Source organism: Balearica regulorum, chromosome 14 (assembly GCF_011004875.1).
Source record: "Balearica regulorum gibbericeps isolate bBalReg1 chromosome 14, bBalReg1.pri, whole genome shotgun sequence".
Lineage (NCBI taxonomy): Eukaryota > Metazoa > Chordata > Aves > Gruiformes > Gruidae > Balearica > Balearica regulorum.
Genome location: NC_046197.1, coordinates 14,762,659 through 14,789,133, shown reverse-complemented (window position 1 = coordinate 14,789,133; position 26,475 = coordinate 14,762,659). Strand labels below are relative to the sequence as shown.

General features: G+C 41.7%; 1 protein-coding gene across 2 annotated transcripts; it reads left to right on the top strand.

Annotated features, from left to right (window-relative positions):
- Positions 1-2,866: 2,866 nt before the first annotated feature.
- G3BP1 (G3BP stress granule assembly factor 1) lies at positions 2,867-25,727 on the top strand. 2 transcript variants are annotated; one of them, XM_075766098.1, is made up of 12 exons: positions 2,867-2,999; positions 15,854-15,967; positions 17,214-17,295; positions 17,666-17,839; positions 18,658-18,748; positions 19,239-19,332; positions 19,722-19,926; positions 20,722-20,823; positions 21,425-21,536; positions 21,941-22,066; positions 22,175-22,284; positions 24,651-25,727. In XM_075766098.1, exons 2-12 carry the CDS (start codon positions 15,873-15,875, stop codon positions 24,855-24,857), a joined length of 1,398 nt encoding a protein of 465 aa, XP_075622213.1. In that variant the 5' UTR covers positions 2,867-2,999; positions 15,854-15,872; the 3' UTR covers positions 24,858-25,727. The 2 variants fall into 2 exon arrangements, with proteins under 2 accessions (XP_075622213.1, XP_075622212.1); XM_075766097.1 differs by having other exon boundaries at positions 22,154-22,284.
- The last annotated feature ends 748 nt before the right edge of the window (positions 25,728-26,475 follow it).

The following is a 26,475-nucleotide window of genomic DNA, read 5'->3' as shown; positions in this document are numbered from 1 at the left end:
ACAGTCACCCGTGGGCCAGGGACCGGGATCAGGTGCAGAGAGGCCCAGGGAGGGCAGCGAGGTCGGAGACAGCCGCCCAGAGAAGGTTTCAGCACAGCGGGCGTTTGGGAGCTGGTGGCCTTTGTGCCGACATGAACTGGGTTAGGCCATGGGATGCAGGCGTTCAGGCACTCCTTGGCCTGTGCTTCACACTGACCAAATTGCTCTTAGTAGCCTTTTGGGGACAGTGATTTAATTCTTAGGAGTATTTGTTGCTCAAACACAGCCTCACTTCTCAGGGTTATGTTTCTTTTCCCATTTTTCTGATACTAAAATGCCGCCATTCCTTGCGAGGAGATGCATCGGGGCTGTGGCTGGACCGATGCCGTCTGGGTTAGGGTGAAGCCTGAGGTGGGAGTAAGGCTGAGGCCATCAGAAGGGGTTAAGGAGAAAGAAGCGGAGAAAGTTTGTGCTCGGTGTGGACCCCTAACAGCTGCCTGCACCCTGCCTGGTCCTCTGCCTGCCTGCGTTACAGGCTGGGGACCAGCACAGGGACAAAGCTGCTGCGGGAGGGAGATGGGAAGAGTCATAAAGATGGGGCAGGAGGCATGGGGGTTGGCTGGGCTGCTTCAGAAAGCTTGTTCCTCTCTGTCTTTTGAGGTTTTGAGATTTACTGGTTTAGGAGAGCGCTGGTAGACTGGATTATTGAATGAGGGAGATTTTGGGGGGGTCTCTACTTCAGAGTGGGTTGAGAGAAAGGATGCTGGTCCCTGAAGGTGTTTGTGTGTCTGCTTTGAGGTGGTTTGTTGGGGTTTTTTCCCCTGGCTGTTTGGCCCTTTGAAGGAGAATGGGCTTCTTAAAAACTCTAGGCAAGGTGGAGGAGGCGGGGGGGGGGGGGGCAGGAGCAGCTCGGGTGCTTTGGCAGGCTGTGTGTAACCAGGAAAGGCGACAGTGCAGTACGTCAGGGCTGAGGAGAACTGGCGGAGCTGTGTGGGGTGCGATACTTCCTGACCGCGTGCTGGGCTTCAGCATCTTCCTGTAAAGAAGCCTAACCTGTAGCATGAAAAATAACCGGGGTGTTTCTAGTTATTTGCTACCACACCAACTGGAGCTGGGATGTCGGCTGGCCTTGGCTAACCCTTCCCTTGCGCTGAGCTGGTACTGAACTGAGCCCCTACCAGGAATACTGAGATGAAGATGATGCAAATGCCTTTCCTGGTGAGCTTCTGTTGCACGAGGGGAGCGAGACCATTCATTTTAACGTGCACAGGACCCTGTTGTTGCACTGACCTTTTTATAAAAGAGGAATTACCCGTCCCCTGTTGCTCTGGGGAGAGATGTCTAGGATCCTCCTGGCAGTCTATTTTGGACGGCTGTTGTGCTGGGTCACTGGTCTCATGTCAAACTTTGCAAAAGTCCACGCTACTGATTTATGAACTGGCAGATTGCAATGTGGCTTAGTCTATAAATAGCTGGGCTGCGTGTGTGGAAGGATATTAATGCTGAGCATGGCCCCATGCCAGTCCGCTGGCTGTATCTGTAGCTGCAAGGCATAGCAGGGAGGGCTTTAGGCATCGTATAGGGATGCGGTGGTGGGGAGGAAGTCACTTTTATAGGGTGAAATGTATCTCTGACTGCTTCATGTCATAGGTACGTTTGGGATGGGATGTGACACAGTCAAATGGAAAGCTATGGCCTTCTGGGAGCTGGCCGGCTCAGGCCGACTGCTTCCTTTCCCTCCTGCTCTCCTCGGGCTCCCTGGACCAGCACCTGCTGGTGAGGAAGGATCTGTGAACTTGGAGGCCTTTCTCCTCCTTTGCAGGGTTACTCGGGCATTGCAAGATGCGTTAGAAAACGTCCTGGCTTGTCTTCTCTTTCCTCTGGGGCAGATGCTCCATCTGTCTGCTTTGCCCAGAAGGTGTAAAGGAGAAGCGGCTGAACGAGTGTCCCAGCTCTGCCTGGGGTCTCCCGGGGATGGGCAGGGGAAGCCAGCCCGTGTTTCTCTCGCCTGGAGATGGCGACCACCGCCTTCCGCCTTGCGTGAGCAGCAAGGCCTGTTTCTGGTGGAGTCGGCCTTGGCCGCACGGGAGCATTTAATTTAGCGTGAGCAGCTCCTTTTATCCACCCCCACTGGTGGTTTCTCTCAGGTGAGTGGGTCATTTCTGCCGGGACCATTTCTGCTCCAGCAGGTGAGCGCCTGTGGTGTAGACTAGACTGTGGCAGGCTGGAGGAGGCGCCCGCGGCCTGTTCACTGTCATGGGTCTGTGGCCCTCCCCCGTGGGGGGCCGGAGATTGGCTGCCCCCGTGCTGGGGGAGGCAGCGGCGGGGCCTCGGCCCGCAGCACCACGTCCCGCCAGCCCTGGCCGCCGCCATGTTGGGCGCCGTCCCCTTCCCTCCAGCAGGGGGTGATGCTGGGCGTAAAACACCGCCCCCTCGTGGCGGGCTGCCTGTCCCCCTTCAGAACGCCGGAGGGATGGCCTGTTCGTCAGGGCCCCCTGCGCTCTCCCATTGGCCGCCGCGCTCTGTGCCGCACTGAGGGGCCCGCCCCGATCTATAACGGGGTTTACCAGCACCTTCTCAAGGGCGCTGCTGTGCGGCTCAACCATACTATGGCGTCAGGTCTGTCCCGCCCTTCGCGGGTAGCGCGGGCACATCGTTCTATTGGCTAAAGGAGAAATCCATCAGGCCTCGTCCCACCCCGACAAGGGGAGCGCTGCCGTCCATTGGTTTTTCTTTGGTGTCGATCGCGCTCGCAGCCCCGCGTAGTCAGGCCGCATGGTTGGTAGGCTGGACTGCCTCTCAGCCATTTGCCCGCCTGTTTTCCCGCTGTGGGCCAATTAGTATCCGAGTGAGGGACTGCAGTTCTCTGATTGGTTGAGCCACCTCCCGCTGGGGTAGGCTGCGCGCCGGCTATATATTTAACCGGCGGCAGAGCACGCCGTTGCGTGAGGTGCTTCTCGTCCGCCGGGCAGGCCTGTGGTGAAGCGACGCCTCCCGCTCCCGTCCCGCTCCGCCCGCAGGTGAGGAGGAGGAGGAGGGTCTGCAGCCGCAAGGGAGGGGGGAAGGGGGGCACGACGGGAGTTACCGGTAGGGCTGTGTCCCCCTGGGGACGGCTGCGGGCCGTACGCACCGGGCCTAGCCTGAGGCGCCCTCTCTTCCCCCCCCCCCCCAACTGGTAGGCCGCGGTCTGGCGGGGGGGGGGGGGGGGGGGAGGGAAGGCACCGGTGCTTCCCCCGCGTTCCCGACGCCGAGGCGGCTCCCGTTGCCCTGGTCCCGCGCGCGAGGCCTGCCCGGTCCCGGCGGCGCTTTGTGGCGAGCGCCCTCCCGTCCGAGCCCATGGCCGGGCTTTCGCAGCCCCCTGTGGGGTTCTGGAGCGGGGCCTTAGGCGGGAGGAACCTTCTGGTCCCGCGGCGCCCTCGGCGACTTCCGAGGCGGGAGCGGGGTACAATGGTGCGCTGCTCGGCGAGCAGTCACTTAGAAGGCAGCGTTATTTGCGGGGGGGTGGGGGGGTGGCGGTGGCTGTTCGCGGGCCTTCATTGTGCGAGTCGAGATGTGGAGCTGCGAGCTTTGTTTTCGGCTTTTCAGGCTCTGGTGTTGTTTCATCCTCGGATTTTTTGGGGTTTTTTTGTGGGGGTTTTTTGTGTGTGTTTTGGTGGGATTTTTGGTTGGGTTTTGTTTTTTTTTTAGGTGGGGCGGGGGTTCAGCATGAGGCGGCCCAAAGCCTGGCACGTAGCTGAGATAGCCCCTTTCAATAGTTGTAGATGGAGGGAGTAATACAATACTGGGTGGGTACTTACATCGTGAGGTCGTCTGTACCGGTATATCACATCGTAGGTGTCTCCCTTGCCCTAACTTTATAGATGAAGGGAGTCATAATTTAAACAGAAGGAGAGCATGTATCTTACCCTGACTTACCGCATGACCTTGGCTGGATCCGAGATTAAACCAAGATTTAAATGCGAAGTAGTGCTTGTATGAAGACCTTCCAGCCTCTTGTAAGGCCCAGATATACTTGCTGGAGGGAAACCAGAGAAAAAGCTTCCATATGTCTTTTTGTCTTAATCTGGATGATCTAAGGTGTTATTTTTCATGGGCTTACCTGGTTACCTTTTTATGTTAAGGGTTGCATGCGTATAGTACTCTTTACCAAAAAAAAAAAAAAAGATATTTTTTCTTTTCACAATTGGTTGCAAACAGCATTTGCAGCAAGCCGCCATGTTTCCAGTGTATGCTATTTTTGTCTAGCCTGTGCTGTCACAGCCAGGAGTGACAGCATTAGGAATTGTGGACACTGCTGTCAGGCTCTGAAGGCTAATGCTTCCAGGTGCCATAAATCAAATGTGGGGGGTGTGTGTGTTGGTTTGGTTTTAGCTAACAAGACTTTTCAGGTTGATGTAGTAAAGAGAAGGGAGTGCAGAAGTTGACAGAGAAAAAAAAACTGCATTAAAAAACCTTTTCTGAAATCTGCCCTTTCACCAAGCCTTCACTTTTCTTATTCCTTTCTGTAAAGAATAAGCCTAATGATTTTGCTAAAAAGATAGTTCTGTGATACTTCTGTGATACTGGTGGTAGCGTGTTCACATCCTGTGAACTGAACTTACCTTTTTCTGGGGTGTTTCACTCGGTATACTTAATGTTGTGAGTCTAGCTTTTTAAAAAAAAAGTTTAATGAAAGGAAATATAGCTAAGTTAAGGGCTAGCTGTAAGTATTTATGTGCTTAAGGTCTTATAGCCTGATAGTCACAGAGCATCTTTATGATGAAGATCTCTCAACTTTTTTTGATAGTGTCACATGTTTCAGAGACTAGTTTGCCTGAAAGGCAGTGTTAAAACATGCTAGAAAGTGTAATTGTATGAAATCCGTTAGAAAAAGAACCATGTAAACATTGGAACCTTTGCAAATGTGTATCTTATTTTTAAGTGTAGATCTTCTTTTAAAACCAGATGCTGAGTAGTGGTCTCCAGTTCTTGACTTATGTGAATTAGGCAACTATCTTTTTTGCTTGCTTGTATTCTTCTTAGTGTGAACTCCCTAAGTTGAAGGCTAGAAAACATAGGTAAAGTTAAGGTAGAAGACCTGGTGGACAAGATTTCTTTTGCGTATGTGGGTCAAATGTAAACATCAGGATCTTCTATAGGGATTCTTTTTGCTTGCAGTCTAAGAAACAACAAAAACATACAAGACTTGTTTGTACTCTGATTGTAAGACCACTCATCTGCTGTTCATTTTGCTGCTAGTACAACAGTGTCAATAGAGTTGGACATAACTCACGATACTCTAAGTTTGAACATCTTAATTTAAACGTGAAATCTTTATGCACATCATGAAACAGCAAACTCTTTGTTAGTTCATAAAGCCAGTGTTTTCTTCACCTTGCAGATTGTAAGGTGAACAGAGGAACACTTTTTAATGAAAGTAAAATAAGTAAAGATGGTGTTACTACAAGTACGTATTGATATTTCTGTTAATAACAGTCGTAGTACTCATAAGATTAGCATAAATGGCCTGTTTGAGTTAGCAAACATTTGAATTAATTATTCCAGTTTTTAATATTAAAACCTGTGCCTTTTTGTATAAGTGAGTGACATGATGAATGAAGAATCAGAGGAAATCAGTGTAGAGCAGGACTCAAGTGGGGTGGTGCTAGTTGTGCTGCCTGTAGTCTGCTGTGCTTGAAACAAACCAAAGGTAAAAGTGATAGTTTTGTCTAAAAGACTAGATACTCTTATGGGTGCCTATATAAAATTGCCAGAGTTGAAGTAAATTGCTAGTAGACTTGATAATCTTCAGCTATCTCATTGAGTAATTAAAAAAAAATAAACATTTAAAAAGCCTAATATTCAGCTACTCTAAAAGAATCTCTAAAACTTTGCAGGCAGTGAATACCACACTAGTCTGAGGTCCTAGTTTAGCTATATTAAGTCTGGACCTCTTCCAGAAAGACATAGCTGGTGGAATACTGCTTTTAGAGCTAGAAGATTTTGAGCTGTCAGTTATGTACAAATTATCTGTTACAAACCTGGTTCCTTGCTGAGGCAAATGTGAAATACTGTATTCTCAGATGCTGGTGACCATCTTTCATTTTCTTCTGCATGCCCTGTAGTGTTTTCTTGTGTCACAACCACTGTTAGGCTGAAGTTTTGTTTTTAAGTGTCTAACAATGTAACAATGCCAGGATGGATTAGCCTGAAGTGCTAGGATCCAGTCTATATATGAAGGTTAAGATTCTTCTGTGGCTAAAATGGGTAGAAGTGAAAGAGTTGACTGTCTTTACAGGTATCTGTTGCTTGGCATGCAGAAAATATTTTGTTAAATCTTAATCCTGGTGATTTTAATCCAAGTGGGAGTGACCTCAAATTCCATAGTAATGTCTATGTAGCTAGGTATTCTAATCTGCCTCTTCTGACTGCTTATGAGTAACTTTTGCTTTTTACTTTAAGAAGCTGCAGTGGAGCCAAACGGAAAAATTGCAGACCTAAGAGAAGACTGGACCTGCTGCCAACTTCATCGAGTTGTTGGAGCACCTCTTCAATGTCAAAACAAAACCTGTTCTAATGGCAAAATCATAGGGTCTAAGTAGCTACTTGATTGTTAAGCAGTCTGGAGAGCAGTATAGGCATAAAGCTGACTGTTATTTTTCATTTAAAAAAGAGTAAACAAACCATTCAGAATAGCACTATCCTGCTACCCTTTAGGATGAAATTTGCATGGTTAAAATGTAATTTTCAGAAAAACATTATTTCTAATTGTAGGGTAAATGAGGTTGGAATAAGTCCAGTTAGAAATGAGCAAGTCCTTCACCCAGATGTAGGCGAGAGCCTGTTTAGGAGAATCTGATTTAGGATTATTAAAAAAAAAAAGTGTAGGAATATTTCTGTGAATTCTCAAGACTTTGAATTTTGAGAGAACTCAGATTTTCAAGACCAGTTAATTTTGAACTTCAGACAATTTGCAAGGGTCAGTTTTTTCTCTAAAGCTAAATGCAACATGGCTATCTCTTTGTGATGATATAAAATGTTGTTAGGCTCAGGGCAAATCATCTTAGCTTAATGTTACAGCAGGTCCATCTGTAGCAGCCTTAACTTTTTTCGGTGGCAAGATTATTTCCAGCTCTTCTCTGTCAAACTGAAACAGGATATGAGCAGCTCCCAGAACTGTTCTAGTATAAAAAGGAGAGAGGATAAGGCATTGTTCCATTAATTTTGGAGCTGTTTACCTATCATACCTGGTTACAGCTGCTCAGCAATTGAGAACTGTATTTCTGGAAATGCACAAGGGAATTCAAAGGCATTAGTGCATGTACAGACTATTGTGACTCTCTTGAGGGCAGCTGTTATCAGAGCATGATCAAATTGTCTATATGTGCTTTAAAAATATTGACTGACCTACATGGTAAGACCTGTTGCAGGTGAAGTTGTCTCATGGAAAGTCCCCAAATAGTGACTGAGCTTCAGGTTTTACTTGTGAGACTGTGTGTGCAAGTCTGCTTATAGCAGAGTCCTGCCACAGGAGGAATTTAATGAAGTAGCTATCAGTCCAGGGTGCTCTGCTTGCCTTTTGGGCATCTAGAAGTACCAGAGATTAAGCTGTCTAATTTGATGCTTCATATTTTTTTTATTTTAGGCAATAAAGCTTAAGTAATAGGAACTTAAATTTGTTTGTGTAGTTCTAGAGCTTCCAACTTGCCTACTCCGTGTCTCCTTTGTGTAATAAGTAGGAAACTTCTGGTGACTTGTTGAGAGATGCAAAGCCATATTTGAGACATATGAGAACAGAAGACAAAAATTTCACTTCCCCTATCGTAAATCTATAGCGTACATTATCAAAACAAAAGTAAGTAATAAACTGCATGTGAAACTCGGTGTGCTCCTCTGTTTGCAACATAAGAAATAACTTAGATCTGTCTTCTAAGGCATCAGTTCTTCTGCAACATGATACAGTAGAACTTTCCAAAAAGTAATGCAAAACACCTTAGCTGCAGTTTAAAGGAGAACTCCAGATATTTGGCTTCTGAAAGATGACCCTTGCTGGGTCATGGGCATAGGGCAGCTGTTACAAACATTAACTTACAGTGAGTCTTGTTTCTTGCTGCTAATTCTAAGCAAGGACTCAAATGCTTATGCTGCTTCTGCAGAAATGCTATCTTCCTCCTCTTTGTATCACTAGGGTTTTTTTTGTGTTGCTGAATAGAAGTGATGATTGTGTGATACAAAGTAGAAAATTGGAAGCCAGTTCAGACAGCTTTAAAATGGAAGAAAGAAAAAAAACCCCAAAACCAAACACCAGCCAAACAAAAAACAAAACCAACCCCAAACCCATACCAAAATAGGCCTGCTGCTCGGGGAAGACAAAGTACTTTGAGGGGCGAATCCACAAAAAACAACTTGGTGAGAAAGTCTTGTGATATCACTTACCTTTAATACCAAGCCTTTAAGATTTTTCTAGTTCAGATTATTTTTTTTTCCTCCCCTTTTAAACAGTACCTAATTTGCTCTGTGTCTTTGGATAGTAGGTGGATGTTCATGCTCCTTAGAATAGTATCTAGTATCTTTCTCCTTCCCCAAACAAACATTCTTTATTGTACAGGTATAGATGCTGATCTTGACTAGCTTAACTTACGTGTGAGGTAGTCATCTTTGTATTCTTTTTCTCTGCTTTTGAGCTTAATGCTCTAGAAATTACATTTCTCTGAAATGGTCACTGTTCTCTTAGATTCTGAATAACAGCGGTAGAAATCTTTATCTCCCTTGCTTGGCAGAGCTGAACAGTACAAGAAGCACCGAATTTTGTCTACAATCTGGCAGACTCATCATATCCATCAATGTGTAGATGACACAGGTTTGTTAGCAAAAGCACAGGCCAACTTCTAGAATGACAGCTCTTCTGCAGCAATTCATGGCTTGTTTATTTGTATTCTTACGGTGTTTAAAGGGCTGTATGTTGCTGCTGAATAAGGCTTCCCATCTGCCACTGGCAAGCAGAGGGGCTTTTCAGTACTAGTGAAAAGTGGCCAGTGTTGAATGTAATTCTGAATTATTTTTTAATCTTGTAATAAAAATGTTGTGCTTGGATTTGGATTGCTTGCTTGGATACTTTGATTGGAAAATAGTTCTAATTTGATTTTTCTTATCCATATATTGGTGTAATATCTAGTTTTTCTATAGTGTCCCTCATCAGTATGCCTCAAAGAGCTTCAGAAAGGGGTTTGGGTATTGCTATGCCTTTCTGCAGCATCAGGATAATTAAGCGCAGAGAAAACTGTTTGCCCAGGGATGCAGTGTTCCAGTCTTTTAGGATCCAGCTCCTTGTAACACCTCAAGTACTCTATGAACTTAGGCACTGCCTGCCTTTGTAGGTTGCATGGTTGTCATACAGTAGATACTAGTCACTGCAGTGAATGGACAAATGGCAGTGTTGAGTATCCAGATCCTTATTAATAAAGGCTCCTCTGTCTGGGTGATATGTCTAGCACTTCACACTGCTCTGATCTTGGTTGGGGTGTGCCTGCTTCTGGAAGTTCTAGTGAATACATGTATCTTATGGGCTATCTTAATGTTGAATGCTGGTAACCTCACAACTTGTTCCAATTTCATCTTCAAATATTTCATTATTCATTGGGTAAGTTACCCCATCACTCAGCTTTCAGGCTCTGTCTTCCAAGTGGCTTGCCTCCTGTGGAAATAGTGTGCTACCTTTAAGATAACTTACTTCAAACAGAAAACTTTCCCTCTGAATCTGTCAAAATAGAGAAAAGTTGAACTGGTTGCAGGCAGGCAACTGTCTGTAATGGCTTCTGATAAAATACAACCTGTATTGCTGTGACACTGTTCCCTGTGACATTGTCTACTGCATCCAGTGGGAGGCAAGTAATGATACCTGTTTTTTAAAGGAGATTTGTATTTTGAGACTTTGGTTGCCCACTTATTTGAGGTGCTTCATAATTTGGGGTCAACAACTGAGTCTGGTGGTTTTTTTTTTTCCCCCTCAGTTAAGGCTATATTAAAATAAGAAGGGTATCTCACATCTCAGTGTATCTGGTATCTTGTAGTGTTTTAAATATGCATTTTTTTCAAAAGGTTTACGTTCCTCTTCCTACCTTAGAGCAAGCTGGTGTGATGATATAAATCCTCTGTTGGAATTTGCCTATTGATGTGAGCTTAGATTGTGTTTCGTTGTTCACTCTAATACTTTTCTATCATAGTTCACATAGGTACCAGCTTCTCTTTTTTGCTTAGTCAGCAGCACTAGCACATGCTAGTTGTGTAAAATGTATGGAGAGTTGGAATTAACTGGAAGTGTTTTGCTTTTGTTGTTTAACTTAATATACCTCCCACAGGCATGATCTAAGGAGTTTTCTTCATGATTTTATTTGTAATGGCTATTTTATCCTTATCCAAAGTAGCAGTAGTATAGATAAATGGTTTGTGGCTTTGAATATGCTCACCTGTTGCTAAGCAACCTGGAGAAATCCCAAATAACACTTAATTACACAATCCTATTAACTATTGACCAGACCTTTAATGCCTGGCAAAATTGCTGTTTGCCAGCTTTGCGATGTATTTTGGTATGGACACCTTTTTTTCCGTGTGAATTTCTTAGGGTATTTAAGTTTTTGAAAAGCCTTTTTGTGTTAAAGAATTAATTGATATTAAAATGGGGGAGTAGAGTTGCATGAAAAGTTTCATATTCTGGTTTAGAGGGGAAAAATATCTCCATCTGGGGAACATATCAATTGTACTGGCAGTTGCTTTTGTGTAGTTAAAGTAGAAATGAAAGATCTGTATTTCATAGAAGTTGATTAGGTTGTTGGAAACAGTGTAACAGCTCTATGAGAATATCTTAGTTAAACCTGTAATGAGCAGGATGGAGGGGGCAACATGGCTGTTCTGGCACTCTGTAAACTACCAATTGGTAGAGATAGGCAGGAATGTAGTATCAAATGAGTCACCTTATAGCACACAAATAGCCAAAAGTGTGAACTGCTATAAGGTTGTTCCGTGTATCTGCTGTGTAATATTCCAATCAAGCAGAATTATAATGCGTTGTAGTAACTTTGGATTTTTTGACTCTGTTTCTTGTATTGAAATGCAAGTCAAAAATATGGAAATGAAGATGGCAGAGAACAAAGGCACAAGGATAATGTTAAAACCAAACTGTGGCCTGTTTAGAATATACTTCAATGTAAATTTTAACTTGTCTTTCTGTCAATGCTTATGCTTTTCATGACAGAAGATGTTTAAAATTGCCACACATCTCAGGAAGTGAAGTTTGGGATTTTTTGACTTGCAAGTTTTATTTCATTGGAGTCTGGTCCTCTGATTTGTTACAGGCTAAGTGGATTCTGCAGACATTAGTTGTCCTGAGAGTCTCAACACTGTATGATGTACATTAGTGAGATTTTTGTTGTGTGTAGGAAGTCTAGTAGAAACAAGATAGAAACTAAACTCCTTGTCTGATTTAAAAATAAAAAAAAATTGAGTTGACAGCAATGGTTAGTTCACTTTCACTGTGTAGCAATTTGGTGAGAAAATACTAACCAGTGTTAGCTGTTAGGGGTTCTTTGAGTCTATTTTTCTGACTACTAATACGTTTTGTGGACCTAAATCTAAATTTGCTAATACAGAATTTACATAACCATACTTTAGAAATTCAGTGCCTGGCATTGATTTTCTGCCAAGTAGGAGCATTGTAACAGATGGTGGAATTTTCCACCAGCCAGGTGATAACCACTGTAAAGGAGGTATTTGCCTTCCTGTAAGTCTCTTGGTTTAAGGAAAAGGCTCAATTATGTTACCAAATTGTTCTAGTATATTTGTTATAATTTGAATTATTCAATTGGTTTTATATATATGGGGTAATATGAATGCATGTTTATGAATGAATCTTAAATAATTTTCAGCTTTTCCTGTCAGTTTTCACCCTTTCATCATTATCTCAGTTGACACACAAACGTGTGGATCAGCTTCTATCAGGAGTAACATAGTGACAGCTCAAGCATTTGGTACTACTATGCTTTGTACAGTAGAAACACAGTATAAAATATTTGCAGTTATTCTTAGGTCAAGGAGTAGTGGAGTAATGAATTGCTCATGAGTGGTAGGAAGCAAATAGTCTCTCTAGAGATGCTTGGCTTCATTCAGGTTGTGCTGGCTGGAGAAAAGAACAGATGGCAACTGGTAGTGTAGCAGCAGGTGCAGCAGGAGTAAAAGCAGATTGTTGTCATCCTCTGATTAGGTCATGTAAAGGTTTTTCCCATTTCTTTTCAGATCTGCTTAATGAGAGCTGGGCACTCTGCTATTCCTCCTTTCATGTTAAGAGTTAGTTCTGAGATTATTTTTTCACCCTTAGCAGTAGGGAAGTCCTTTGTCCTTTGATTTTTAGCATGTAGATATGACAGACATAATCAGCACAAGCCACTTTCAGTATGTCTTCAGTACTGCACTGGGACAGCTCAGAACAGCGTTGGAGATGTGCTAGTGGATTAATACAGGTGAGTACTTTCACTGAAGAAGAGAAATCTGAAAGAGCTTTTGGTGCATGAGCTGTTGAGATTTGAGTGCTACAGGTAAAAAGTTTACCTTGAGGAGGTCAAGTTCTGTACATTCATATTCTTGAAACAATTGAAAATAATTCTCAAAAGAGCTTGATTCAGCACTTAATAGGCAGGCCTTTTAGTCAATTCTGTTGACATCTATAGGAATAAGCTTGGATTCCAGGGGAAATTAGTCTTTACAAAGAAATTAAATGCACCCCCTTCACCTTCCCCACCCTCTCCCCAAATAAAATAGAAGGGAGTGAACAAGGAACATGTGTATGGTCTTTTGTATAGAGCTCTTGTCATGCTCCAGGGTGATCTTGGGGGATATGGTAGGAATGGCTTTCTAACTGTAAAATCACAGCACAGAGGCAAGCTTTTTAACTGTTGTGGAGCAATTAAGTCTTGCATTGTCAGTTAAGTGCAGGTCTTGTCTGTCAGCCGTTTCTACTCCCACTGCTTTAGGGTTGTCCTGCCCCTTGTAATGATAGAGCTTCACAAGTGCTTGACAGGAAACAAATGAGGAAATCGGCAGAGGTACCCACAACTTAGGTTTACTTTTACCTGTGATGTTTTTTATTATCATCTGATAATGTTTTGTGGCAATCTAATTTCATATGCATTAGGAGGCAAACAAGTGCATATCTTTGAGGTTTTTATCTCTTCAGACTGTGCTTGGTCTTGTACATCTGTATCTGTAATATGTTATGCTTACAATTTGAAGGCTTCTTCAAAACCACAGATACTGGGAACTTCCTAAAATGAAAGTGGTCTGTAGAATCTGAGTGCTTCCTGCCATGGAGCATTGCTTTCTTTCTGTATGGTTAGCTCTTGAAAATTTCCTCTAACAACAGAAAGCTTCTGAATGTATTAAAAAGCCTTTTGAGTTCTAGGTCATGTTTGGTCTTATCCTTTCTGCATGTTATCATGTAAGTAACATTTCTTTGTATGGTGGTGATAAACACACTTTCTACTGAAAGCAGGCACTCATGTATGCATCCTCTAGAGCCTGTCAGATCTTTCTCCTCTGTGTTTAAACTTGCAAAAAGTGCATTTAAAAATACAATGAGTAGACTTTGTATTTATGTTATTTTTAAACTTACAAAGTTAAAAGTGTGTGGGGGGACGACGTTGTGCTAAAATCAGCAAAACACATCAATGTTTGCAAAACTTATAGCAATTTTTTTTGTCATTATTAGCATTCTAGTTATCTTCTGTTTTGAACCTTAAACTGCATACCTCCCAGGGTAGGAATCAGTGTACTGTATCTCCAACTAAGCTGGATGCAGTGCATGCTGAGCATTGCTGGGAGTGGGTGTGATCACATCCTCAAATATATTATCTGTATGTTCTGCCAGTGTGGTTAAACATTGCCTTGTGTCTTTTGATTATAGTATGTTGGGTGTTAGACCACAGTCTGAGATACAAAGAATTTGCCAGGTTGATTTATCCAAAATACCAGCTTCCATGTTATCTTTTTTGTGTGTTCTCTTTGTGTTTTGAAGCTTCTGTTTTTCATTCCTGGTACATCCAGTAGTATGGTTGTAACTTCCTTTGCAGTCCTATATATGGTGTGCATTTGAAATTGTCACTGAAATAACACTAACCTGGTAGGTCACCTTTGTCTTTTGAAGCTCTAGTCTGTTGTCATTTCTTAGCATTTATAGGACTACTACTCTGAAATTCAACAAATGTAATGAAAGTGTCAAACAAGATCCTTGGGTGAACTGGAAGAAGTTTTAGTACAACTGTATAGGAGAGGCAGTCTCTTTTTTTTTTTTTTTTTCCTTCTCCCCCTGGCCTTGTTCAGATGATAGTTGTGGGCAGCTCTGTTTACATAACAGCATCCTGTATCCTGGGGATGGTGACAAGAGAAAGCTTGTCCTAATGTAACTGCCTAGGCATGAACTTTGCAGACTCCTGTCTGGATTAGTCTCTGCTAAAGGACTACTTAGTTGAACTTCCTTTTTTTAATTGATGCTGCCACTTCTTGGAGCTATTTATAGTTTGGCAGTCTTAAATAAAAGCGGATAAGTAAATGATTACTCCTGAATTGCTTTTTAGAGGGCTCAAGTTAGTTGTGTATTGGTTTTGATGCATGACACCTGGAGTATGTGCATATTAAATTTGCATATCATGTGTTTGGACAAGGTTGTGTAGGGGAAGAGATTGTGTAGTAATGGGGAGAAAGTTTTTTTTTCAGTTGCTGCATGTGGTCTTTTAATACCTTTTTGGATAACATCTGCTTGACTTGCTGCAGATAGGACTTTCGCTAGCTCTTTACTGTCAGCACTACAGGGCCTGAATTGTTGCAGGGAAACTTAGCTATCGTGTATAGTCTGTGATACATCAACAGCAAAACTGTCCACTAAGTGCCCGTTCTGCTACCTGTTGGTATAATTGAGTATGAAGCAGAAAGTCTACTTTTATTTCTGTATTAGGTAGTAAGAGTATGCTCTGGTATCAGTGTTTTTCCCTACCAGTCTGAATGTATTTTGTATGAGTTTAAACAGTGTATATGAGTATTTGAAAGCAAAGAAACAGAAGAATGTGCTTTGGTTTTGACTGACCTGGACTGAAGATATATACGTATTGTGTAATCTACCTGCAGAGATTTTCTTTTTGTAACTTGCATATCCATGGAAATTAGGTGGAAGGTACCTAGATCAGTTTGTCCCTGGGCCTAGGTATAGACGGTGCTGTTCATTTGACTGGCCTTCTGGATTTAAGGGAGAGGTGACTTGCTGAGTTTGGTGGAAGCAAGTGAAGAGTAGCATGCATTTGTTTGTAGTGTAGCAATTTTAATACAATCCAATGTTCATCTACAGCGCTTGTCACTCACAAGCAAGGAGTGCTGTGCTGCTGATAAAAATAGATTGGGCTTGTTCTGACCTTTTAAAAATGCCGTTAATACAGTAGCACAGGCTTTGCCTTAGAACATCTGACTTTTAATTCTGATTGTGAAGTCAAGTGAGGTAAGTAGAACTTGGATTGACTGTAAATGACTTAGCCACTTAGCAAATCCTCTTGAAGAACCATACTTGCTTGCCACCTGCTTTTTACTGAGGGTATGTAGGATGATTAAATACTGGCATGTTATGAGGTAATCTCCCTTGCCCATGCAGCCTCTTCCACCACTCGTTTGGTACCCAGTGGTCCTCTCCTCAACACCAGAGAGTGATGACTCCGAAAATGTATCGGTTAAACTGCTGACTGTGATAAAACAGCTAATGGGTTTTGGTGCGTGCTTTCCACTGTGATTATGTGGCTTATGCTATCAGTATGTGAACAGCAATGTGAAATGCTTGTGTTTCATGGAGCTTTTGATTTTTCCGTAGTTTTCAGTTGACCAAAGAAATGGTGATGGAGAAGCCAAGTCCCCTGCTGGTCGGGCGGGAATTCGTGAGGCAGTACTATACTCTGCTGAACCAAGCACCTGACTATTTGCACAGGTAAAGCTCTGCTTGACTCTATGATCTGTTTTTGTGTGAATGCCTTAATTTGTATGTTAAAATTGGTGAATAAACTTATTACCATGTCTTGGCTTGCTGAATTTGGACACTCAATCTGATTTACTCAAGGCAGACTCTGTAGTTTGCTCTAAGTTTTTGATCAGCTAGGTTAAAACATGGATAATAAAGATTACAGGAATTTATTTAAATATCTGTGTTCTGGTTGTTACTGGGAGGCTGCTATGCACGCATTCTAAGCAAAAAAGAAAAAATGTAAATCAAAAGTGTGTTGCTTGCTACTTCTAGTTGTAATCATTGGATAAATGTTATTGCCTTAAGTATTTTTGTAGTTTGTCTTAATACAGTGGCCCCTGACTAGAGGAAAAAAACACTGAAAATAGTGTATGTTTGTATATTGGTATGTCTCAGTCACACTAGCAGCTCTTTCTTAAAGGAAAATCAGAAATTATGAATGTGCAGCAAACTACAATCTGTTACCTAAATAAATTAGTCCTGTTTGATATGACAGGTATCCTAAGTTGCTAGAACTAACCTCTTTTTTTGAGGATGCACTTTGTTTTGCTGTGCTTTGAGTAGCTAGAAAACAATTTCTGAAACTTTCCTTCTTCCAATCTCAGGAACACTTATTCAGAGTGTTGCTCCACTTAGGTGGACAGCTGACCTCATCCATTTGGTTCAGAGGAAAGTTTAGAGTGTGCCATGGAATTCAGTTCTAGTCTTTTATCTGCTGACAGAATGCAGTCCCATCATGTCTAACATTTTAGCTTGTAATCCCTCAGTTATAGAATGGAAGATTTACTTGCAGTACTTTCTTTACTGTAGATGAACAAAAAAGTACATTGCTTCTTGCTTAAGCTTTAAACTAGAACTTGTGGGACAGCCTCCTGGTGTTCAGGGTACTATGTTGCTTTAGGGACCTTGTACAGAAAGGGGAGAATGGGATTGGATCGTCTATCTCCTATGAGACTCTGGTTTTGGCTATTAGTGCTTGGGTATCTGACATATCTGAACGCTACAGCTCACACAGGAGAACTTTGTATTGATCAAAGGGAAAAATGCAGCCCCCTGCCCCCAAATTGCTAACAGGATTGTGTAATTGTATGGCTGTATTCCAATAATACAGACATAAAACTTGCTTGAGTGTATTATTCATGATCTACTCTAATGTAGAGGCCTGATGTTCTTACATTACAAAGCTTAGTGTTACAATATTTCTTTCCAACAGGTTTTATGGAAAGAACTCTTCCTATGTCCATGGTGGCTTGGATTCCAATGGAAAACCAGCTGACGCAGTCTATGGACAATCTGTAAGTACTTAAAAAAACCCAACACCTTACTGTTCTTTCCTTCTTTTTTGTCACCTTTGTGGTCGAGAAGAGACACATACCCAGCTGTGATTCATCCCCGCTTTGTCCAAGTGCTTTCTGTGTTTAAAAAAAAAAAAAGTAGAGGAAACTGCCTAACTGTAAACAGCAATAGTTGGGCAAGATATATGCTTCCTTTAAAGTTCATAATGTAAAATTGCTAGCAAAGCAAACTTAGAGCACTCTGCCAAGCTTTCTCTCTAGAGTTAGGGAATATATTCTAAAACAGTGTTTTATGTTTCTGCTTTCTTTGAAAGCTGCTGACTTAGCAGAAGTGGCTTCTGCAGTGTAACCTATGTACTGTCTTTCATAGGATATCCACAAGAAGGTGCTGTCATTAAACTTCAAGGATTGCCACACAAAGATTCGTCATGTGGATGCCCATGCTACTCTCAATGATGGTGTTGTAGTCCAGGTGATGGGAGAGCTCTCCAATAACATGCAGCCCGTGCGCAGATTCATGCAAACATTTGTACTTGCACCTGAGGTATGCTGTATTGAGTACTTGTGTTATTATAGTACTTCTAATACGTCAGGATTAATGAGGTCTGTCTGGTTCAGTGTTGGAATCCTAAAGGTTAGACTAGGAAGGTAGTTTGCCACAAAATTCAGCAGTAATGTTCTGCAGATTCCTTAGGAAATTACATGTATAGTCATACGTTAACCTTGGATATCAGAATTACAGTTGTAAATACCTAGTAGCCAAAAGTTAGGATATGTGCAATGCATATTTTTTAATGCATTTTAAAGTTACTTTATCTTTGACTTGCACTCCTAGCAACTGGTCCTCTTACTGAAAAGAACTAGTAGAAAGAGGAAAATGCTTCCTGTTGTTTAGAGACATGGGTTCCAGACTTTCTTGTCATATAAAGTGCTGACTTAGCATTTAAGGTGGCTTTTTGAATGGACACATTTTCTGAGCAGAACAGTTTACATAATTGAAAATGATAGTGAAAAAAGGAGGATTGCATGATCACTTTATTTTTCCATTTCACTGGGAGCTAAGAATTGATACTTTAGATCCCAGAAAGTTCTCTCTCCTACTTTTTTCAGTGTTGTGAGCTATTGGAATTAAAAGCACTAATATGAATTTTTCCCATTGTTCAATGCATACTTGACTTGCTAGTATGGTGCATCTTTTTTTTTTAACCTGAATAACACATTTTGTTAAAGGAGGCAAGTTTGGACTAATCCTGTGTGGGAAGGGTGACTTGCTCAAGCTGCTTGTTTTCTCATTATTTCATTTTTTTACATTACTCCAGTTGATGTAATTGAATCAGTTCTTCCCTTTTGATTTGCTTCTAGGGTTCTGTTGCAAACAAGTTTTATGTCCACAATGATATCTTCCGCTATCAAGATGAGGTTTTTGGTGACTCTGATACTGAGCCTCCAGAGGGTAAGTAGGAATAATTTTTGGATGGTTCTACTGGTATTTGTTTCTGGGTCTATATCAACACTCCATTCCCAAACCAGAGGAAATCTTGCTGGAGAATGCAGATCAGCATTAAGCTTCATCATGTGCTAGGTTTTTTCCCTTGCCTGTAGTTTTCTTGAACTCCAGCAAGGAGCTGCGACATGCAGATAATTATTTTTCTGTCAAATTCTGTTTATAGTAAAAGAATCGTAAGACTTATTTTAGCAGTCAGTCAGATTTGTAGGTTATAAATCTGCTTCTCTGAAGTATTTGTTGCTTGACCTTGGTCCAAACTGAGTAACGGAATTGATAGCAGAAGTATAAGGAAATGTCTGTTCCACGTCACATTTTGATAGTGCTTTCCGTGTGCTCTTCGGCAGAGATTTCACCTGCATGTTATGGAACATGGCTAACATTGGAACTGAGTACTAAAGATATGTGGTGTATTTTTTCCTTTTCTAACTTCATTTAGAATCAGAGGAGGAAGGGGAGGAACCTGAGGAAAGACAGCAGACACCTGAGGCTGTTCCTGATGATACTGGTGCTTACTATGAGCAGGCTGTCAGGTAATAATATCTTATTAGATGAAGTCAGATGTTGTGTAATACAGACTGCTTGTAGAACAGGTCAAATGAATTTATTCCTACTCATGATTTTTCCCCTTTGGCAGTCAAAAGACTTCTGTTTATTTGGCAGCTGAAACCGAAGTGCTGCTAGTCTGAACACAGAGACTCTAGATTTTCAGTAGATGTAATACTTTTGCTGCTCTACAGTGTAGCAATGCGAAACTTGCATCCCTGTGCAATGTGGCCTTATTTAGACAGACTACCCTTGTTCTTCTCAAATGCAATACATGTGACTTCTGTATTGGACAAGTAACATTCCTTACTACCCAGTAATAGAATCAAATGTGATACTATCTCTCTGTTTTGGCTGTTTTTTGTGGTGCTAATAGCAATGACATTGAAGAACACCTGGAAGAGACAGCTGCAGAGCCAGAGCCTGAGCCAGAGCCAGAACCTGAACAGGAACCTGAACCAGAGGTGCAGGAAGAGAAATCTGAGCCGGTATTAGAGGAGTCGGCTCCAGAAGAGACTGTGGAAAAGAGTCCTTCTCCAGCTCCTGCTGATCCAGCTCCTGCAGTGCAAGAAGACTCCAGGGTAATGACAGTGGATTACTGTTTTCTATGATGATGTGGTTTCGTCAGTATGTTTGACACTCCTGTCCCTTTACAAAGCATGATCCTCTCTCTGGCAAGAGGAAAAATATCTGGAATTAAAGTGTTTAAATGTTTTGTAACTCTTTCCCTGCCCAAACTACTCTTCTCATGATCAGTTGCTTCCTTCCCATTATTTCATATATAATAACAGATAGTTGAAATTCTAGCTAGTAAGTAGTTGGTTAAAATACCAGGAGCCAAGGTAAGGCCTTTTATATTTGGTATGTATGGGAACTGTGGCAGCAGTGAGAGGTTCAGAAACTTTTTTTTGTAAACAGAGCTGCTGAAATTCTGAAAAGACTGCAACCAACATGCTGAATCAGGAAAAGGGGTGAAATGCAACTTTATTTCTACCTGAGGATTTTTGTCACTCTTCAGTGTTAATGGAGGCAAAAGTGGACAAATGAGTACTTAAGAAACTAATACTTTGATTAACTTTGATGTGATACTTGGTCTTAGGCCACTGCTGTGTCCTATTTCAACTTTACATAGAATTTAGAAATAGGGTGGAAGTGAGAGTCCATTGTCATTATACTAAGTCTTTTGAATGGAAATGATTTCAAGGAAGTTGTTGGTAAACTGCTAGTGGCTGGATCCAGGATTTCAAGGACAGGTTAAAACTTGTTACTGTTATCCTGTGTCTGTTAGCTGTACCATCGGGAATACTTTTATCTTTCTGAAATATATCTGGAGTTCAGTTCCAGTCATCGTCTCTTTTTTTTTTTCTCTTTTCCAGACATTTTCCTGGGCATCAGTAACCAGTAAGAACCTTCCTCCCAGTGGAGCTGTTCCAGTATCAGGAATACCACCTCATGTTGTGAAAGTACCGGTCTCGCAGGTAGGAATCCAGTACTTAAATAAGTGCTCAACTTGCTGACAGTAAACTGAGGTGGGGAAAAATACAGTGAAATCTGCTTGCTTATGATCTGAATTCTCAGACTCCAAAGATTTTCAAATTCAGTGTTTCACAATAGACTTTGTAAATGTTACTCATTGGCTTTTGGGTTGAGAAGGAATTGTTCCTCACAGAGGAAAACCAGGGAATGTTCATGCAGATGGATGTATCTGCCATCTAAAATGATGCACCTCTTAACAAGAGAGGCAGCTTTTCTAATTTTTTTCCCTGCTCATGAATGAGGTTTTGTCATGAATGAGTTTATGTAATACAATCTATCTGTGTAACTGCCACTGCACTTTGGGCAGGAGCTTTACTGTATATAACTGTGAATGGGGCAACTTTGAAATTCTAGCTTAGTCAAGTGGCATGTTTGCTTCTAGCATAAACTAACATGAGTTTTAATCACAGGTGGAAAGAACTACGGTTTTTCCCCTGTATTTTTAAAGTTACTTTATCAACAACTTGATAGTGAGCTCTTAAAAGCTGAACCATACTGTTATGTCTGATTCTTTCCTCTTAACTCCTTCTTGAATTTGTACAGCCCCGCCCTGAGGCAAAGCCTGAATCTCAGACCCCACCTCAGAGACCTCAGAGGGATCAGCGAGTAAGGGAGCAACGAACAAGCATCCCTCCTCAGAGGGGTCCTAGACCGAGTAAGAGAAGCTACAAAGAATAAACTGTTGTCTGCTATTTGGTTTTGGGGAAGCAATATGATGATTAAAGCTTTTAAAGTCTTATTAATTTTGTCAGTAAGTGAATGACTTCTGTGGATATGGTTATTGTAGATGATCTTGGTCTCAGTGTCTGGTGAGCTTCAGAGCTGAATTTCACTAGCATTCTACTGAAGTATCTAGGTTTCTACTTAAGTGTTTGGCTTCAGGTGATACAAAGCAAACAGAAGCTTGCTTGTGTAGAATGCTTACCTCTATTTTTTTTATACATGAATGAATAAATTGAGTGTGAATTCTGATTCTTTTATAATGTGCCCATTCTGACCATGACTTTTTTGTTTGTGGGGACTGACTTTTCTTAAACAATTTTTACTTTTCTGTTCAAGTTCGTGAGGGTGAACAAGGCGATGTGGAAACGAGACGGATTGTGAGATACCCAGACAGTCATCAGCTGTTCGTTGGGAACCTTCCCCACGATGTGGATAAAACTGAACTTAAAGACTTTTTCCAAAGTAAGTTAGTTGCTTTGCTGTCCTCTCAGGGTTTGGGGGTTGTGGCCATAAGCGTGGTAAACAGAGCATTCTAATGTATGACCCAAGAACTTGGCTTTTCTCTTGCAGGCTATGGCAATGTTGTTGAACTCCGCATCAACAGTGGTGGAAAGCTCCCCAATTTTGGGTTTGTGGTGTTTGATGATCCTGAACCAGTTCAGAAGATCCTTAGCAGCAGGGTAAATAAACTTCTAGACAGTGGGTTTTGGTCAGTTAATAACAGGCAATGTTTTTCAGATTACTCTAACAAGAAAAGATTCTACTTGGTCCTTTCTTAACCATCTTAAAGTAGGTGGGATATCTTTTCTCCTATTGCCAAGACTTGTGCAGCATTTGTACAGATTGAATCTTTTGTCAATGAAGTGGCTTGTAACAATTGAGGTGAATATGAATTCATTATGGAGCCTTTTTCAAATGGGAAGTTGCTGAGCTCTACACAGGAAGCAGGTAAAAAGCTTTCAGGAAGGCAAGGTAGAGTCTGACTCTGGACAAGTAGAATCCAGTTGAAGAGACTGAAAGGGAGAAGCTATACTAGTGCGCAGGTTGAAAAGAATTTTTACTAAGAAAGACTCAGCTTGTTAGCAGTGATTGCTAATGCAGGATATGTACCCCATGGCTGTACAGTGAGGTGGTAGGCAATGAATCTGGATGCACCATAACAGCTGTACATTGTACTTGCTTACAACCCAGTTTTTCACCAGACAGTATTGTCGGTGTATTTATGTTCTTAAATTCAAAGGTAGCTTGTGTGCAGATTTTTAAGCCTTGAGATTTGGTCTGAGTTTGGGATATTTCATGTGGTTAGGCACCTTTAGCTGTGGGATGCCAGCAACATTTGTGGCAATGCTTGGTGAGTTAGTGCATATGAAGCCCAGCAATCCTAGGAGTTCTTGCAGGGAGCTGGTGATTAAATACCTGAATGCTGATAAAGAGTTGCTTCTGTAAGTGTTTTCCTAGTATGGTGGGCTGAGCAGTTCTAGTGTGCTCTAGGGTAAAGGCTAAAATGGGTGATTTGAAACAAGTGCTAAGAGTAGATTGAGTATATGTGGTTCACTTTGGCCTGAATTGGTGTGGGAACAGGTAGTACAGTGACAGTGGGTCCTTAAGCCATTTCTTAGCCTCAGGCAGTATGTGAACACCTTTGGCAGTGACTTAAACTTGCATGTTTGAGTTTTTGCTGAAACAAACTAGAAATGTTCGCTCATGAGCTCTCTTGCAGTGGGAGAGGTAGCTGAGAGCTCAGTGCCAGACTTCAGGGAATGCCGAAGGCACACTCAGCTGAGGGATTTGTGGCCTTTGTTTACTTGTTCAACTGTGCTACTCAGTGTAACTGGAGCCAGAGAAGTGAGTGGATGCTGGTTTCCAAGTTAGACTTTTAATGTGTAGTAAGCTTGCAAAGTTGGTGCACTTGAAGTATCTTTTCTGCTAGCCCATGTAAATGCATAAGTTATAATGCATGGGCATGACTTTCTGAAAAAAATATTTTTTTATATAGACTTAAGTCCTATAAAAGCAGTTTAACACCCCTTCTACCCTGCTTTGAATAGCACTAAATTCTGTTTGTAGTAGCCACTGTGAATTGTTTTGCAAATGGGCCCAGTGCTTTGAGCAAACACATGCCCTGAAACAGTAGGACTTTTTTCAGGATAAGCTTTGCTATAAATGAGTTTAAAAGACTTTGGCAGACTGTTAGCCTGTGAAGTTAAACCTGATGTCTGCTGCCTGATGTGAAATGTGGGAGTTTACGCTGGAGTTGGTAACAAGGCTGTAACATGATGCCTTGATCTCTTTGTCCAGTACAGCTGATGAGTAGAGGAGGGCAATGTGCTTCCTCCTTAGATCTGTTCCACTTTGATAGTTTGGTAGAAGTGAATGGCTCTTCTTTCCATTAGATGAGAAAGCATTGTGCCTGTGCCAATGATGGATCATATTTTTCATTTTCTTGTTTGTTATGCAACTGCAGGAGTAATTTGAAACAACAGAGTCCTTACTCCTGTGGTTCTTGGATTGTTGCACACTTCAGCTTTTTGTCTGCAGTGAGGTTTGTGTGATGTTGCAGTCCTGCTCTCCTCTGGTTTTGCTTCAGTGGGGTTTACCAAACAGGTGACCGCTTGCTGCTGCAATTCTAAAGAATTGGGCTTGACCCAAGTGAAAGACTTCACTGGCCTGTATAGCAAGGTGGCAGAGAGGATCTGACATTCTTCATGTCATAAGAAAAATTAACCAGGACACTGCATGGTGGCACACTGTTAACTGCCACATGTTAGTGAAAATAGGTTACTGTTAATGGTTCAATTCCTTTTCTAAGCACTGTCAGAATACTCAGTGTTAAGCCTGAAATTGCTTTTCAAGTGTTGCTCTTTCACACCCTAAAGCACAAGACTGGCTGTGTAGTTTGACTATTGTCGATTTCTAGTAACCAATCATAAAACATTTTAACTTGCTTTGGAGAAGAGGATGTGAGACAAGGTTGCAGAAATCTGCTTGACATTGAAGAGTTACTGGTGAGTCGTTAATGAAAGCACCTCTTCTCCTTTTGTTGCAGCCCATCATGTTCAGGGGAGAGGTGCGCCTGAACGTGGAGGAGAAGAAAACGCGAGCTGCCAGGGAGGGTGACCGCAGAGATAACAGACCACGTGGACCTGGAGGCACTCGTGGGGGGCTGGGAGGTGGGATTCGAGGGCCTCCACGTGGAGGAATGTCCCAGAAGCCAGGATTTGGAGCTGGAAGGGGGATCGGGCAACGCCAGTGAAGGCATCGTGGATGTTGACATGGTGGCGCAAACCCTTTTTCCTGCAGATTTGTGAATTTCAGCCTTGGGTATCTTGGAATGTGGCCCTAGCCTGTTATAGACTGCTACGTTTGATACTATTTTGGCCCCTTTTTTGTTTGTGTTATGGTTTTGTGATTTTTTTTTTCTAGTCCTTGTCCCAGATTCCAGCTTTGTGGAACAACGTTTTAGGAAAAGTGGATTTTAAAAAGAAAAGAACTGAATTTTCTTGTTCACCTCAAACTTACGGACTGGATTTTTTTGGTACCAGTGGTTTTTCCTAAAGGAATGTCTTTATTTTTTCTTTTTATTTTTTTCTCCCCCCCTTTCTACTGAATTTGGGTGCATTTCAGTCAGTGGAATAATATTTCACGTGCATGCGTTCAAGAGCCTGTAGGAAAACATAGTACTTGGCAAGTATTTCAAGGGCAGAAAAATGAAACTATTGATTTATTCTTTGAGGGTCGTATGAACATCCTCTGGTCTGGAGATATTGCCACTTGAAAAATTGACATTTACCTTTCTCTCTGTGGCGCTGTAAAAGTGGAATAATGGGTATCCATAGAAACTTTTTTCTTTTGATACGTGATCACGGAAAGGAATTTGAACTACTGTTTTACCACTTTAAAATTTTGGATTGTGGGATAGGTTTTAAATGTCTAGAACTTGACTCTTAAAACACTTTTCCTGAACTTGTGAAATTTTTTATTGAAATAGGAAGTTTTTTTCATGTTTAGTTTGTATTTGTATAAAAAAAAGCAAAATTGTTGTGCCTTCTATTTATCTCTCATTCCAGTCTTGGCAAATTGTTTAAAAAAATAAAATAAAAAAGGTCTAGATTTGCTTTATCAAGTCAAGAGTATGTTGGAGTTTTTCCAAGGGAAAGAGGTTCTTCCTTCAGTCACTAGGTTTACTAGGTAGAGCTGGTTACAGCTGAAGCTTCTGTTGATCAGTTTGGCTGCATTTAAATAATTGAAAAGAAGTACTTTTTGGATGCAGAATTTAATAACTTTAGAGGGCTGGGTGAGCCCCACTACAAATGTTGCAGAAGTAGAACTGAAAAAAATGGAATTACTTCTGTCCCATCCTTTACAGTTCAAACTACTGTATGTTATAGAGTTATTTTTGCAGTTTAGGCATTTATTTAATCCCCTGCTTCTACCAGACCTGAAGTAGATGGGTGGCATTTTTGTCAGAAGTACAGAAGGTAGTCAGTACAGGTCTGTCCTGGTATTAAGATGTTGAATGCTGTCCACTACCTCTGAAAGAAGATGAAACTGAAAATAAAACGCAAATCTGGGTAACCTAAATCAAAGATCTTGTAAGATTTGCACAAAGCAGTATTATTTCTATAATGTGTGGTGTTAAACATCTGTATGACAATGGCAGTTTTGAGGCTACACCAGACCTTCAGAGCATGGTAATACAAAAGAGCTGCTTATTAAGTTTGCTTATCTGTGTCAGGGTTCAGTTTCCATGTTTTCTTGATTTATTAATATGATTGCTGTGTGTATGCAGAGTATATCTCTTGACCTTTGCTTGCTTTAAAGCTAGAGCAAAGCTGCCCTTGCCCAAAGGGTGGATAGGTATTACCTGTTCC

Excerpts from the sequence above, each read along its gene's own strand:
- G3BP1 (XM_075766097.1), top strand. The coding sequence starts at position 15,873 with ATGGTGATGGAGAAGCCAAGTCCCCTGCTGGTCGGGCGGGAATTCGTG. Across the intron at positions 18,749-19,238 it reads TGATACTGAGCCTCCAGAGG|AATCAGAGGAGGAAGGGGAG; the intron begins GTAAGTAGGAAT and ends AACTTCATTTAG. Across the intron at positions 19,333-19,721 it reads TACTATGAGCAGGCTGTCAG|CAATGACATTGAAGAACACC; the intron begins GTAATAATATCT and ends TGGTGCTAATAG.